Here is a 14091-nt window from a genome sequence, read left to right as displayed (position 1 = left end):
TACACCTCCGTGCGTGCCCGTCAGGGTGCGCCGAACATCCACTGACGTTGGCACCTGGACTTGCGCCAACCATGGTCCAGCATCACCCAGCCGCTCACCAGTCCCTAAGAAGGACGTCCCTAACCGCCCTTCAGCAATCAACAGGCCGCAAACGCCCATCGCTCTCACGCCTCGTGATGCGCAGCTTGTCGCGCAAACCTCCCCGTTCCCTGCACAACCACTTCCGCCGACACATCCACCGCCGTCCTCCCCCGGAGTGATCCTCCGCGACTCCCTGTCGTAATGTCTACATCCATCCGCGTCCTCATACGAGACTATCCCCATCGCTCGATAGCCCTAGCCACCGATTCCCACGTCCTCGTCTTCCGCCATAGCCCAACCTCGACGGAACGCAGCGGCAATGGCTTCTACAGCGGCGGGGTCAATGCTTCGCAGAGCTCGGTATCTAGCGCGAACGGCAACGCGCCCAGATGCATGGTTGAATTCTCCAAAAGCGATGCGATAGATTTGAGCGATTACCGGAGCCTGTCTAGCCAGTCGATCCACGGCACGCTGGGCTTGATCACCGTCAACAATGACGTCTTTTTGTGCGTGGTCAGCGCTGCAACGAGAGCAGCTACATTCAGACCGGGAGAGACGGTACAAAAGATTCTTTCTGTAAACTTTCGTGCGTACACTCAAGATACTGTCATGTCTTCGGGTGATCGTAGCTGACCGCATCCAGATTGCCTGAATAGAAGCGATTATGACGAGATTCTCTACGACGAAATCAACCCATACCCTACCGATGCTGTGGACGAGGAGGGCTTCGATCAAAATTACTACGGGCGGCGAGGAGATAATGTGCCAGAGCATCCGTGCATGGCGTTGAAGAAGCTGCTGAGCAGCGGGACCTTTTACTACAGCTCTGATTTCGACATGACGAAGCGTCTCCAGGACAGGTCCACCGAATCTACAACTGTAGCGCTCGACAGCTTGGATGCAGGCTTCCTATGGAATTCGTACATGATTCAACCACTGGTCGACTTCAGATCCCGGCTGTCTCAGAGTGAGAAGGCGTCGCTGGACTCTTCAGGATTCCTGACTTCGGCCATCAGAGGGTTCGCTTCAACTTTCAACGTCCCAGCTTCATCTTCGCCGGCAAGATCAAGTCGCACGGGCTTGCCGTCTCAAATGACTTTGATATCGCGTTTGTCGTGTAGAAGAGCAGGAACTAGGTTCAATGCCAGAGGCATGGACGACGACGGCAACGTGGCCAACTTTGTGGAAACGGAGACGATTTTCTGGTCTCCAGAAGGCGTCACATTCTCGTATGTCCAGGTTCGCGGCAGCGTGCCTCTGTTCTGGGAGCAAGCCACAGGTCTACTTCCCGGCCAACAAAAAGTATCAATCACACGTTCTCCCGAAGCGACCCAGCCAGCTTTCGACAGACACTTTGAAAATCTCGAACTGGCGTATGGTCCGGTCCACGTGGTCAACCTGCTCAGCGCTGAGAAACCCGCTGAAGTCGAAATCAGTGACCGCTATCGTGATCACATTTATCACTCCTCGCTTCTCCGCGGAGCAGAGAAAAATGGCTCAGCTGGCCACGAGTTGTTGAAGCTGACCGAGTACGACTTTCATGCCGAGACCAGGGGCCCAAGTGGTTACGAGGCCGCTAGCATGATTGCCCGGTACATACAGGACTCTGCTGAGAGTTTCGCCTATTACCTGTCTGAGGAAGTGGAGGAGCGGCCCAAGTCCAGCCATGGCGAAGATCAGATTTACCGCCGCCCCACCACAATTCTCCAGCAAGAAGGCGTTTTCAGGACAAACTGTCTCGACTGCTTGGACCGGACCAACTTGGTTCAGACCATCATCAGCAGGATGGCTCTCGAGGTCTTTCTTGCTGGTCGTGGCGAGCGCGGGACTGCCGATTTTTGGCATAGACATGGCACTCTCTGGGCCGACAATGGTGACGCCTTGTCCAAAATTTACGCCGGCACTGGGGCGCTGAAATCGTCCTTCACACGCTCGGGAAAGATGTCTCTTGCTGGTGCTATCGCTGATGCCAGGAAGAGCGCACAGAGAATGTACATCAACAATTTCGCCGACAAGGGACGACAGAATACGATAGACATGCTGATTGTAAGTTTAAATCCTCGTAACCCGGACTTTACTGACTTGGCCCAAGGGTCGATTGGTTGGCCAATTCCCCGTGCATCTCTTTGATCCCATCAATGACTATGTCATGAGCGAGCTCAATCGCAGGGCCGGCGAGTTTTCATCAGAAAGGCCAATCCACATATGGGTCGGCACATTCAATCTCAACGGAAAGACGGACGGTCTTTCTCAAGATCTTTCGTCGTGGGTCTGTCCGCCGGTCGATCCATCTCAGCAGTTCCCAGAAATTGTGGCAGTCGGATTTCAGGAAATAGTGGAGCTCAGTCCCCAGCAAATCATGTCCACGGATCCAGCACGCAGACAGGAGTGGGAGGCTGCCGTCAAGAGAGCTCTCAATGAGAATGCCCAGATGCATGGACAGGAGGAGTATGTGGCGCTCAGAGGCGGCCAACTGGTTGGAGCTTCGCTTTCAGTGTTTGTCAAGGCGAGTGTCTTGAAATTCATCAAAAATGTCGAGGGTAGCTTGAAAAAGGTATGCAACCTGCTTCCACTGTTTCTCAAATTGCTGACCCATGTGTAGACTGGCATGTCTGGTATGGCAGGCAACAAGGGAGCCGTAGCAATCCGCATGGACTTTGCCGACACATCTATTTGCTTTGTCACTGCGCACTTGGCAGCTGGATTCGCAAATTATGAAGAGCGAAACCGCGACTACCGGACAATCAGCCATGGCCTTCGATTCCAGAGGAACAGGTCGATTGAAGACCATGATGCTGTCATCTGGCTCGGCGACTTTAATTACCGCATTGGGCTGCGCAATGAAGAAGTCAGGAAGTTGGTCGAAATCGGCGACCTGGAGACTCTCTACGCCAACGACCAGCTGAACTTGCAAATGGTTCACGGCTTGACCTTTCCGTTCTACTCCGAAGCCCGTATCACTTTTGCGCCTACGTACAAGTATGACAATGGGACGGATCGGTATGACACATCTGAAAAGGCGCGCATACCCGCCTGGTGTGACCGTGTCTTGATGAAAGGCACCAATCTACGCCAGATCAACTACAACACTGCGCCTTTGAGATTCTCTGACCACCGGCCCGTCTATGCAACCTTTCTCTGCAACATCACCATGATTGATGAGCGGAAAAAGGACGAATTAGCACACAGCCTGTACCAAAAGCGCAAGGGTCTCGTCGGTCATGCCACGGCGGCAGGCAGCCAGGAAAGCTCAGACGAAGACTTGATCGGCTACGAACCCATAGATCCTACACTTCCACCTGCCAGCTCTGATCGCCGCAAGTGGTGGTTTGATAATGGCAAGCCTTCTGGGCCGACGATACGCCCTCCCGGAGACGACTTCGTCCCTAATCCGAACCGGCCATCAAATCCTTGGATAGCATCTGATGAGCCCGACTGGGTCAAGGTTGCGCTAGGACCAAAAGCGCAACCTCCTCCTCCACCAGCGCCCCGTGGTACTGCCGTCAGTAGGACTCGGACACCAAGTACTGCCCCTGCGGCCAGTACGCGTCGCATACTCCCGCCTCCTCTGGAGCCCACGCGCACTAATACTCATCCGTCACTTCCAGCCCGCTCCAATTCCACTGCTAGCAACGCAAACCGACCTATGCCCACCCTACCTCCTCGCCGAGCTGGCACGTTTGGCCTTGACGGTAGCAACTCTGCTGCTGCTTCCAAAAGCAGCCTCTCGCAGCCCACTTCTGCTCCAATATCCCGCAAAGCTTCCCCTCCCGCTGTCGTTCCTCGCAAACCAACTCCACCCGGCGTGCCATCACACCAACACCAAGACCTCTCCCGCTCGGCATCGACCTCCAGTAACGGCTCAACTGGCTCGGTCAAGCGGAAACCGGCACCTCCAATCATCCCGAAGAAACCAGGCAACCTCATGGGTGTCGCAACGGGGACGTCTTCTACGTCTTCTGCGGCCCCAACAAGCTCGCCAGTCTCACTGCCTCTGCACAGCAAGAATCCGAGCTCACCGCCTTCGAGTACTGTGCAGGCGAAGAAAAAGGCCTTTGCTCCACCGCCGGACATGTCACCCAAGACTGGAGCCGCTGCCAGTGAAAATGGCAGCCTTGCCAACGTTGCTGGGAAGAAGGAGAAGGCCCCGCCGCCACCTTTGCCCCGCCCGAGGAGAGGAAACGGGCTGCTTGACGATAGGGAAGAAGAGATGGATCAGCTGGGCGGATGGGAAGTGTTGAGGCCGGGATGAGCGGATTCTTCGGGCGTCATTCTCTAGGAGCGATATTAGATGCGTTGATGCTCGACAGACTAGCTACCTTATCGAGCCTCTGCTACGTCAGACGGGCATTGTTCAGAATCCAATAGCCATTTTTCGTTTCCTCTTCCTTCCTCTCTCACACTCCAAAACTTCAATTCCCCTACGCCCTCGACTGCTCCCCCACCCCTCCCATCCTCCACTCCATCCCCTTCCTCCACACAACCCACACCCCCACGCCCCCGCACACCCCACTCCAAATCCCCACCAAAGTAAAATACCACCCCCTCCCCGCCACCTCAACAAGCGGCTGCAACACGGCAACCGCCGCGGCCGCCATGGCGCACCGCACGACGCTCGCCGGGAACACGTCGACCACCAGCGCGTTGTACGTCGTGTAGAAGCTCGTTCCCCCACGCGCCGGCGACGAACTGGAGGAAGAGCGGGACGGCGACGTGGTAGTGCTTGGAGACGGCCCAGCCGTAGAGGATGAGCGTGGCGGTTGAGAGGAGGAGGAGGAGGAGGAGGAGGAGGGGGTAGGCGCCGCGGGAGCGGGCGCGCTAGATGGGGGAGGTTGCCAACATCGCAGACGCCTCTTTCGGTTTGACTGATCACTGAGCCACACCGACGTCGTTGTCTCATCTCATGAGAAATCAAGCGAGGTGAAGGCATGGTGTGCTTTGAGAAGGAACTTAATATGGGTGGGAGGGCAATCCAAAGTTCGTCGTGCAGTAACAACAATCTATCAAGCATGAATCGATGGAGAAACAACAGCAATAGAAAAGAATTTCAACGTGAAGAGGCCCAAAGACGCCAAAAACCAAGACACGACACCTTGGAAATTCTACTTCCTTCGCCCCCTTTTCTTGCCAGTCTTTGCACTCCTTTCTCTCATACCAACAGCATCTTTTGCCGTTCTGTCTTTACCGCTCGCGCTCGCAGCCGCCGCCTGCGCCTGTTTTTGCTTGTCCTTCTCCTTGTTCCTTTCAACGCTGCTGCCGCTCCCACTCCGACCAGCCGGATCATCGACGTCGTGCTCGTCGTACTCAACCTGCACCTCATCATAGTCCCTCCCTGCACTTCTGATACCTGCGTATGCAAGACCACCGTACTCATACATCCGCGCCGAGCCATCCCATTGTGTAGGTCCATGAGCAAGAGACGGATCCGAGAAACTGGCTGCAGCGTTGGATGCATAGCCGGAACCTTCGCGTCGCCCCACTGGAACTCTGCGCGGCACCCTGACATAAGCAACGCCCCCTGAGGGATAAGGATAAGTCGGTCCGCCAGTCTGGTACGCAAACGGATCAAGGGGCATTGTAGGAACACGCTCAGAAGGATGTATGGGATAGGGTGGGGAAGAAGAGTGGAGTTGCCGTGGCGGCAGGCGAGGATGCGGGTAGTCGTCTGGTTCAGCCATGTCTGGACCATTGCTGGAATGGTGCGAGTTGTAAGATGAGGCGGAACTTTCTGCGCGATAGTTTGCCTCGTCTGCAAAGGAGCCGGGAACGTCGTAGATGGGGCTGCCAGAGACATTGCGATTGCGATCAAGAGTGCTGGGAGGTGAAGGGGTAAAGTTGCTTTCTTTGCTGCTGCGGCTGCGCACGCCCTGGCTTTGACCGCTGACACTGCGGAAATCGGCTCGCGAGCTGCCAGTGGTGTAGCCGAGAGGAGCGGCACCGCCGCCTGGAACAATGAAGCCTGGAGGGCCAGGAGAGGAGGAGCTGGAATCGCTAGGAGAGAAATCAAGGTTGTGGCGTGGATTGGTCTTGCGGGAGTCTGGCGCCAAGAGCGGAGCACGGGAGGATTTCTTGGGGCGGGAGCTTGAACCTCCGGATGTGGGCCGTGCGGAAGAAGGATCAGCAAGGGCGGCGGGCAATTGACGAGCGCGCGGCCGGGTCAGGATCTCTAGCTCTTCGTGTGAAAGACTGACGTCTGGCTGGCCACGGGCGCGAGCAACGCGGACGCGGTCGAGAGCTCGTTGGAAAAGATATTCTTCCTCGTCCGGGTCCATGTTGTGCCCCCGGCCGCGGCCTCGACCATGATAATCATCTTGATAGTAGTCCTCCTCAAAGGCAAAGCGGTCCCCTGGGAACCGCGGTCGTGAATTAATACCTTTACCAAGTAAGTACTCGTCAGAAAGTGAAGCCTGCCCCATCACTGCTCCCTTTTGCATCTGCGGGTCGAGGAAGACGCCGCGTGGTGCAGGTTGGAGCCCGTAATACTCGTCATCGTCACTGTCCCCCAGCTCCTGAAACCTGCTGCTCCCGTATGGTACACTGCCCCTCAAGTCAGACCTCCCCAATCGTGCTGTCCTCCCCCCGGGTGGTCTTCCCCATAGGGGCACACTGTCGTATGGAGTTCGCGGCCGACCACCTAGACCGCCTCCTCGGAAAAAGCTGACTCGATTGGCTTGTCCATAAACGTGGCGTGGCCGAGAATGGTGACGGCCGAGGCGCCAATGAGCCAGAGGACGGTCGTGATGGGCGAAGCCCACAGACCCAGGGGAACGGCAATGACGAAGAGCGCCGTGTAGAGCTGGCTAGATGTAGCCCTGGCGAAGCCGACGTCCAAGTCCTGGCCCTGCAGCTTGCCAATGCCGTACATGCCACCAGCGACGAGGATGATGACGAAGAGCAGCACAGGGTTTGTGAGGAGCGAGTAGATGGCCAGCATGACGAAGAGGACGGCATAGTTGGAGCTGAAATAGCCCAAGTTGTAGTTCATGCGCGACTGGACCTCGCCAAAGTTTTGCGGTTTGCTGATGCGCTTGACGTCGAAGAATTCGCTGACGGGCTTGAGGTTGGCGAAGCGGGTGGACAGGGACGTGTTGCGCACGCCCTCGAAGCGGGAGCCCAGGTTCAGGCGCGACGACAAGGCCTCGATGGGGATGCTGAGGCGGGACATGGCGAGGAGTAGAGGATGGGTGGAAAAGAGGGTGTCGTCGCGCTGGGTTGTCTAAAAAGGGGTGGTTTTTTTAGCTCGAGCTGTCTTTTGGCGGCGCGGCGCCGTTTCACGGGTGTATGGACAAGGATGGGGGATGGATAGCGAGCGGCAATTGTTTGGAGGAGGCTGGGAGGAGACTGACTGTAAATGATGGCTATGGGCGTGGAGCGAAAGTGGTGAAAACGGCGGATGGAAGAGGGAGAGGAGAGGAATCTTCGTGCCTTGCAAAGGGGACGACGTGTCGTCGAGGGCCCGAAGGAAGGAGGCAGCGACGGAGGGCGAGCACAGCCGCAGCCACAGCCACAGCTTGTGGCGGTGCTCCCTCAACTCGCAATCGACAGGCACACTTTCGCTCTCGCCCTCGTCCCCTGACGATCAATCCGGTCCGGCACCAGATCGAGAAAACACCCCACCACGCAGCACAGACCTCGGAAGACTGAGGACACAGTTGTTCGAATTTGAGACGAGAAACAGGCAGAGGATTTGCGAAGTGTCGCTTTTAAACTGACCGACCGCCTCGAGGCTTGCGCGCGTCGGGTAGGCCCGCAGTTTGGCGTCGGCTTGATCTGATTGGCCCACGTCTCCGGCCATCCTTGCCCCACAAGCCTCAGCTTCCCACTCGATCACCTACCTACCTCTTCGTGGCCTTCGCTTGCATCCAATCTGCATATCAACACCTTCGCTCCACACACTCCTTTCCCCGGCGTAGAGTAGCCTGCCATGAAGCTCTCTACGCTGGCAGCCTTGCTGCTTTGCATCTTTGTTTCTCTCGCCGCCGCCTGGTCCAAAGAAGGTGCGTCCCGCCCATTCCACATTTCAATATTGCTCCGCCCATACATTGAGACGCGTCCTCGCCTCTTTGCAAGGCCGCAGTGCTGATAGCCTTTACAGACCACGAAATATTCCGTCTCCGCGACGAAGTCATCGCCGCCGAAGGCCCTGATGCCACGTTCTACTCTTTCCTCGGCGTGTCCCCTACCGCTACCCAGGACCAAATCAACAAGGCCTACCGCAAGAAATCCCGTCAAATCCATCCCGACAAAGCCCGTCAAGCTTTCATCGCAACCTATGCCAAACCGCAGCCTAAGTCCAAGTCCAAAGATAAGACCAAGAAGAAGCCCGGCGTCACCGTTCGAAAACAGCCCACTGCCAAAGAGATCAAGGCCTTCGACAAGGAGGCTTCAGCCCGCTTTGCGCGCCTTGGTATCGTCGCCAACATTCTGCGTGGCCCGGATCGTGAGCGATACGACCACTTTATGAAAAATGGCTTCCCTGCCTGGCGTGGCACTGGCTACTACTACAGCCGTTTCCGTCCTGGGCTCGGTTCTGTCATGTTTGGTCTTTTCATTTCCATGGGTGGAGCCGCACATTACGGCGCACTCTACCTTGGCTGGAAGCGTCAAAAAGAATTTGTTGAGAGGTACATACGTCATGCCCGGCGCATGGCATGGGGCGACGAACTCGGGATCCAAGGGCTTCCCGGCGGCCTCGGTGTCGACGGCGTGACGACATCTTCTCCGGAAGCCGGAGCGGGCTCGGAGGAGGAGAAGCAATACGTCGATGAGAACGGAAAGCCGGTCGCAATGAATCGCAAGCAGAAGCGCGCACAAGAGAAACTGGAAAAGAAGGAAGCCGCCAAGAAGGGCGATAAGAATGCCAAGGCTGCGAACAAGGCACGGAACGGCGGCGTTAGCACGCCTGTCGAGGCAGAACTGACCAGCGGCGGTCCTCAGGGCGCGAGGAAGAGGGTTCAGGCGGAGAACGGCAAGGTTTTGATCGTGGACAGCGCTGGTAATGTCTTTTTGGAGGAGACGACCGACGAAGGAGAGACGCACGAGTTCCTCTTGGATGTAAGAGAAACCTCCCGATATTAATTTAAGCGCATCTAACAGCAATCCAGGTTGGAGAAATTCCCAAGCCCACTTTCCGCGACACCGCCGTCATCCGTCTGCCTGTCTGGGCCTACCAAAAGTCTCTCGGCCGCCTCTTTGGTTCTTCTCAAGCAGCTTCTGTCGACCACGATATTCACGTTGATGTCGAGGGCTCGGAAGATGGTGAGGTATACGTAAACGGCGATGCAAAGGACTCTGTCAACATCCTCAAGAGTGCTGCCGCTGCGAATCCCAATGCCGAGAGCAGAAAGAGAAGGACAAAAAGGAACAAATAAGGTGGCGGGGACCATGTGTCTAAAAAGTATCTATACCTGCATTTGAGAGAATATAGGGTTTGAAATTAGGCGAGGCCGCGCGTGTGGCAGATTACGTTTTCTATGAGTTCTCAAACAGTGTCACCCGCTGCTGCTGCTGCTGCTCCTCATCACTATGCTTCCTTGCTACTCTCCAGACACAGGCAGCAGCCGAAACACTTTCGCACTCAACGACATCTTCGTGAGCGAAGCAAAAGTCCACGCATCCACACACCAGCCCTGACTTGTTTTCTTCTGCGTAACGGCACACGGAAGTGAAATCGAGTCGATACTCCGCATCTTCCCTCTGTCTGCGCGGTGGATGTCGGCTTTAATGCCGTCGAAGCACGGACAGGGAGACGCCTTTTAAATGTGTGGAGAGAGAGGGAGGCGCGCGTGAGTGCCTACTCATCTGCTCTGCGGCGCTTACGTGGGAGATGCGCGGGACACGGTGAGTCATACCCCTATGAGAGATGCTAGATGTTACTGCACGGCGTCATGATTGCTTCAAGTTAAGGAGCAGTTAATCGAGAGGCTACACAGCATCATAATCTCTTCATGTTGAGGAGTAGTCAGCCGAAAGGCTGCACAGCATCATGGTCACTCCATATTAAAGAGTAGTCAACTAAGGGGTGAGGCTACAGTGAAGCAGACAGCTCCTGGGAGCTACCGGCCGCGCGGATAGGGTCATGACTGACATTTAACAATGGCTGGTCAGTGTAAGGAGCATTCATTCACATGGACTCACTGACTAGCTTTATAGAATCAACCCTATTTCTCAGGTTCACTGCTAATTGAACTTAAGCTCACCAAGCGCAGTTATCATTAAAGATGACTGCTCAATAGGTGTGGCTGTGACCGCGGACGACTGCTCCTTAGATTGAGCTGTGATGGCGGATGACTGCTCCCTAAGGAACGTCTGATTTAGGCCGTCCCAGAATGAATCAGAACCATGTCGACAGACATTATTTCGCCAGCACATCCAGTCGAGTCGAACATATTTCGTCGCTCGTACATCTCTCAGAACAACTCCATCCACATGAGTAAACCAAAACGCTGACCACCACCAAGCCACCTCGACGCCCACAAGACTGCCGCTCTTTCCCCCACCCACCCCATTCCTTTCCCAGGCCTACCCCAGAATAACACCCACCGCCCCATCGCGGTCACCTCGCCGCATCTCGCTTGCTTCGCCGCCCACAACCTCCAACCCCCATCCATACCCACGCCACTCTTACCTCACCGAGCCATCCCTCGCCACATCCACATACTTCAGGCGCACAGCTCTCTGACCGGTGGGTGGGTGCCCCAAATCTCCACTCGCCCGTTCCATCTCCAGCATCCGACGGCAATCAATCTGCTACAAGCGGACCCCAAAATGGCGTTTTGGCGTCATTTTCGCCTACGCAGGCAGCAACATCGCCAAACACGTCTTTTGAATCCTTGTGCGACCGTGGCGCGATTGGCGCATGTGCCGCGTGCGCGGCTCAGGCAAGTTGTCAGGGGCAAAGTTGGTTAGGGTGGGGGCATCGTGGGGTTATGGTAGGGTATGAGCCGGAGCTTTTGTGTGTTTTGGAGTGAGACTGTTGTATGACGGACAGCTGTCATTGACCGGATTTTTGTGCTGACGTGGTCGATGATGGATGAGGGTGCTGTGCTTTTACGGCCGGCGCTTTGCCATTTGGCGGTTGGAGGACGGAAGGGTGAGTGGATAAGATGGACGATGGAATGGGACTGAGGGAGGTGCGCCCTTGCTCTTAAGCTGAGATTGTTGGTTGCGGTAAGGGGGGAGGTGAAGCAGCTGGTCTTAGTAGGTTGGTGCGGCATGTTTGTCACGCTTGAAAGTGTTTTCTTACCGCAAAGGCTTTCGGTGTTTCGATAGGATGTTTATCACTTCAACCCTAGACTGAAGGCAGCAGCATGTGATTTGAGGAGCGAACCACCATTGTCTTGTGGAATTGATCTATAACGGAAAAAGGCACAAGGGGCAAAGAGATCCGACAAGACCGAGAGAGAAGCCTAAGACACAAGTCTAGTCTTTAGATCCGCGAAATTCAGCCCGGAGCCGTTCTGGAGCAATCTCCATTAATTCAGTGGCTGTGTTGTGGTCAAGTACAATCCCTGGCAGGAAAGGCAGCAACTTCATAGCTCTACTGAGCATCAGGCAGATCACTTACTTACCATTGCAAGTCTGGCTTATGAAGCTTGTGAAGCAGAAATCACGGAGATGTCGTCCCCTTGACATCCCCTGAACTCGTGGACAATATTGAAATCCAACAGCGCTTCTTCGACCATAAGTCTTGGATTTCCGTCGCTGTGGGCTTCCCAGTTGCGATAGAGCTCTGGAACTTGGTCACTGCGCCCTTGTCATTCGCAACTACGTCGAAATTGCGGACTCTCTTTCCTATCGACGAAATCTTATTTTGTACCATAATCCACGTCGTATCTGTCAGCACCCGACGAGTTCTACATCTTTGGGTGCAAACGTGTAATGAGAGCGCTAAATGTCGGATTACAGCGGCTTCTAATGATGATGAAGCAGCAGTTGAAGCAGCAGTTGACAACTAGTTGACGACCCCAGTGAGAGAGGCAGCGAAAGAGAAAGACACAGTGAACGAGTGATAGTTGGATGCTGTCAGGCCGAAGTCTAGTCGCTTCTGCGTGAGTTGAAAGTGTAGCCGCTGGACTTTGCGCCATCTTAAAAGGCCCCTTATTCGGTGGTGTTGCTGTCACTTATATACTGCCCCCAGGGACACTACGGCTCGCGGGGGAAAAGTCACAGACTGGAATCAGGGGGTCATCGGGTCACCCCTGAAGCGAGGCGGAGCTTGTGCAAACACGTGCTGCTCGTGAAAGCAATCTAGATCAACACATAATAATCACGGGGAGCTTCCTCGTGACGGTTGCTCACGACCGTTGCGCGTGATAATTACATGAAGCTTCCTCGTGTAAGTCGCTTTGACTACCGCAGTCAGGGTAAAAAATCTCGACAGTAGCGCGGAAACCTGGTGTTCATTCCTTCAACAGAGTATAGTTTATTGCTTCAGCAAGCAAGTAAGGACGTACTCGGCTTCAAAAGCATCAATCCATTCCTCTACTTTGCTTTGCTTTATCTGCTTTTTCACGGTCTGACCATTTCTTTTCAACATTTTTCTTGTGTCTAAATGTTTGTCTTCGAAATGGAGCTTAGCATTATTGAGTGACAAAGTTAACGGTCAGCATAAACCACTACCGCCAGTCTGCGCTGTTACTTATGAGAGGCTCAATCAGAAGAAGTCTTTTTGAAGCTAGAGTTACAAACACGGGTACAAAACACAGAAAAGCAGAAATGAACGGGGGCTTACTGTAGAGTATCAGGTGCAACTTGAGAGTCGAGAAACAAAATAGCGAAGAGATCGCTAAATATATCCCCTCCCTTCCATTCCTACATGCCTCATCCTCCAGATCAAATGTCAGCGCGTAATAGCGAACAATCCGACACCTGTGACAGATTTCGGCCACCTAACTCCTCGCGACTATACTGTAGTCTAGGCCACGCTAGCCATGGATTCGTCACCAGATAAAGGCGCCGAAGGGTGGCCAGAAAATTAACTCTTAGTGGTAGATAGACACATGATCAATAGCAGCTGAGCCAGTCGCAGCATTCAATCTAACTAACCATTGAAAAAGGACATTAAGTCTCTCTTTGGACACGACATCTTCCCGTCTAGAAGCATGCACATGTTTAACACGTCGCTCATCCACACTTCAACACTCTGAAGGTCAAGTCAAGTTAAGTAAGGGGAGCAAATAAAGAGAGACACGGAGAAAGGGCAAAACAGAACAGCGAGGATTAGACTGATGCAGCTACCTAATTAAGTGGAAATCACCAGGAATACTACTGTGTGATTCACTCCAACCATCGCTCCATTACACTAAAGACCCGACCTCCTTGTATTCCCATGTTCTCTGAGAGAAAGAGGCGGTTCTTTCAGATTATGCAGCAACATTTCTTGTTTTTTCTTTTTCTTTTCTTTTTTTTTTCCCCCCTTCTCTCGTGCGCTGTTCATTCGTTCCGACACCGTAGCAGTCAAGCATCGCCAGCAAGCTCGAAAACAACCCTTCAAGCATCGCAAAACAGCAACATCACTCTCAAGAATACAGCCATGTCGATTATACTCGTCAACCGAGAGCGAACACACCCTAAGACACCTCATAAACCCCACAAAACCCCCAGCAGCCCAAACCTACGCAAACGACCTTCCTCATCCAATAAGCTGCACCGGTAAACAATCAGATACCCCACACACCACCGCTACCCCAAAAAACAACCACAAATCAATGCGGCACGTTGACGCTCGCTCTGAGCAGTCTAGCCCATATCATCCGCGCCGCGCGGCGTCCTAGCTCATCACGTCACGTCACGTCACGTCGCGTCACATCATCTCAACCAGCAGCGAGCCAGCCAGCGCGCCATCTCACATAGGCACACACACACATACATAAATACATACATACATGGCTAGCTAGCTCGTCAATGCCTGCCACCCATACATAGCGATGGCCCCATGCCGCATGCCCAGCCGGCTAGCTCATGGATGGATCAAAGCTGCCGGTCGGCCACGTGCGTTGCGGGGAGTGG

At 54.5% G+C, this 14091-nt stretch overlaps 4 protein-coding genes across 4 annotated transcripts; 3 read left to right on the top strand and 1 right to left on the bottom strand.

Moving 5' to 3' along the window:
• The first annotated feature begins 7 nt into the window (after positions 1-7).
• IWZ02DRAFT_496338 (SacI homology domain-containing protein) lies at positions 8-4637 on the top strand. The gene is made up of 4 exons (XM_066770167.1): positions 8-667; positions 725-2127; positions 2174-2635; positions 2684-4637. The coding sequence occupies exons 1-4, from the start codon at positions 283-285 to the stop codon at positions 4331-4333; spliced, it is 3900 nt and encodes a 1299-aa protein (XP_066625841.1). The 5' UTR covers positions 8-282; the 3' UTR covers positions 4334-4637.
• Positions 4638-6615: 1978 nt separating this feature from the next.
• On the bottom strand, positions 6616-7360 carry IWZ02DRAFT_121713 (PRA1 family protein-domain-containing protein). The gene has a single exon (XM_066761470.1). The coding sequence runs from the start codon at positions 7244-7246 to the stop codon at positions 6716-6718; it is 531 nt and encodes a 176-aa protein (XP_066625840.1). The 5' UTR covers positions 7247-7360; the 3' UTR covers positions 6616-6715.
• A 430-nt stretch (positions 7361-7790) lies between these two features.
• IWZ02DRAFT_441253 (uncharacterized protein) lies at positions 7791-9208 on the top strand. Its single transcript, XM_066766899.1, has 2 exons — positions 7791-8078; positions 8177-9208. Exons 1-2 carry the CDS (start codon positions 8006-8008, stop codon positions 9157-9159), a joined length of 1056 nt encoding a protein of 351 aa, XP_066625839.1. The 5' UTR covers positions 7791-8005; the 3' UTR covers positions 9160-9208.
• A 3082-nt stretch (positions 9209-12290) lies between these two features.
• On the top strand, positions 12291-13916 carry IWZ02DRAFT_441248 (uncharacterized protein). Its single transcript, XM_066766898.1, has one exon. The coding sequence runs from the start codon at positions 13412-13414 to the stop codon at positions 13736-13738; it is 327 nt and encodes a 108-aa protein (XP_066625838.1). The 5' UTR covers positions 12291-13411; the 3' UTR covers positions 13739-13916.
• The last annotated feature ends 175 nt before the right edge of the window (positions 13917-14091 follow it).

This window comes from Phyllosticta citriasiana, assembly GCF_038021145.1.
Source record: "Phyllosticta citriasiana strain CBS 120426 chromosome Unknown IWZ02scaffold_2, whole genome shotgun sequence".
Classification (NCBI taxonomy): domain Eukaryota; kingdom Fungi; phylum Ascomycota; class Dothideomycetes; order Botryosphaeriales; family Phyllostictaceae; genus Phyllosticta; species Phyllosticta citriasiana.
This window is presented reverse-complemented; position numbering and strand designations above follow the sequence as displayed.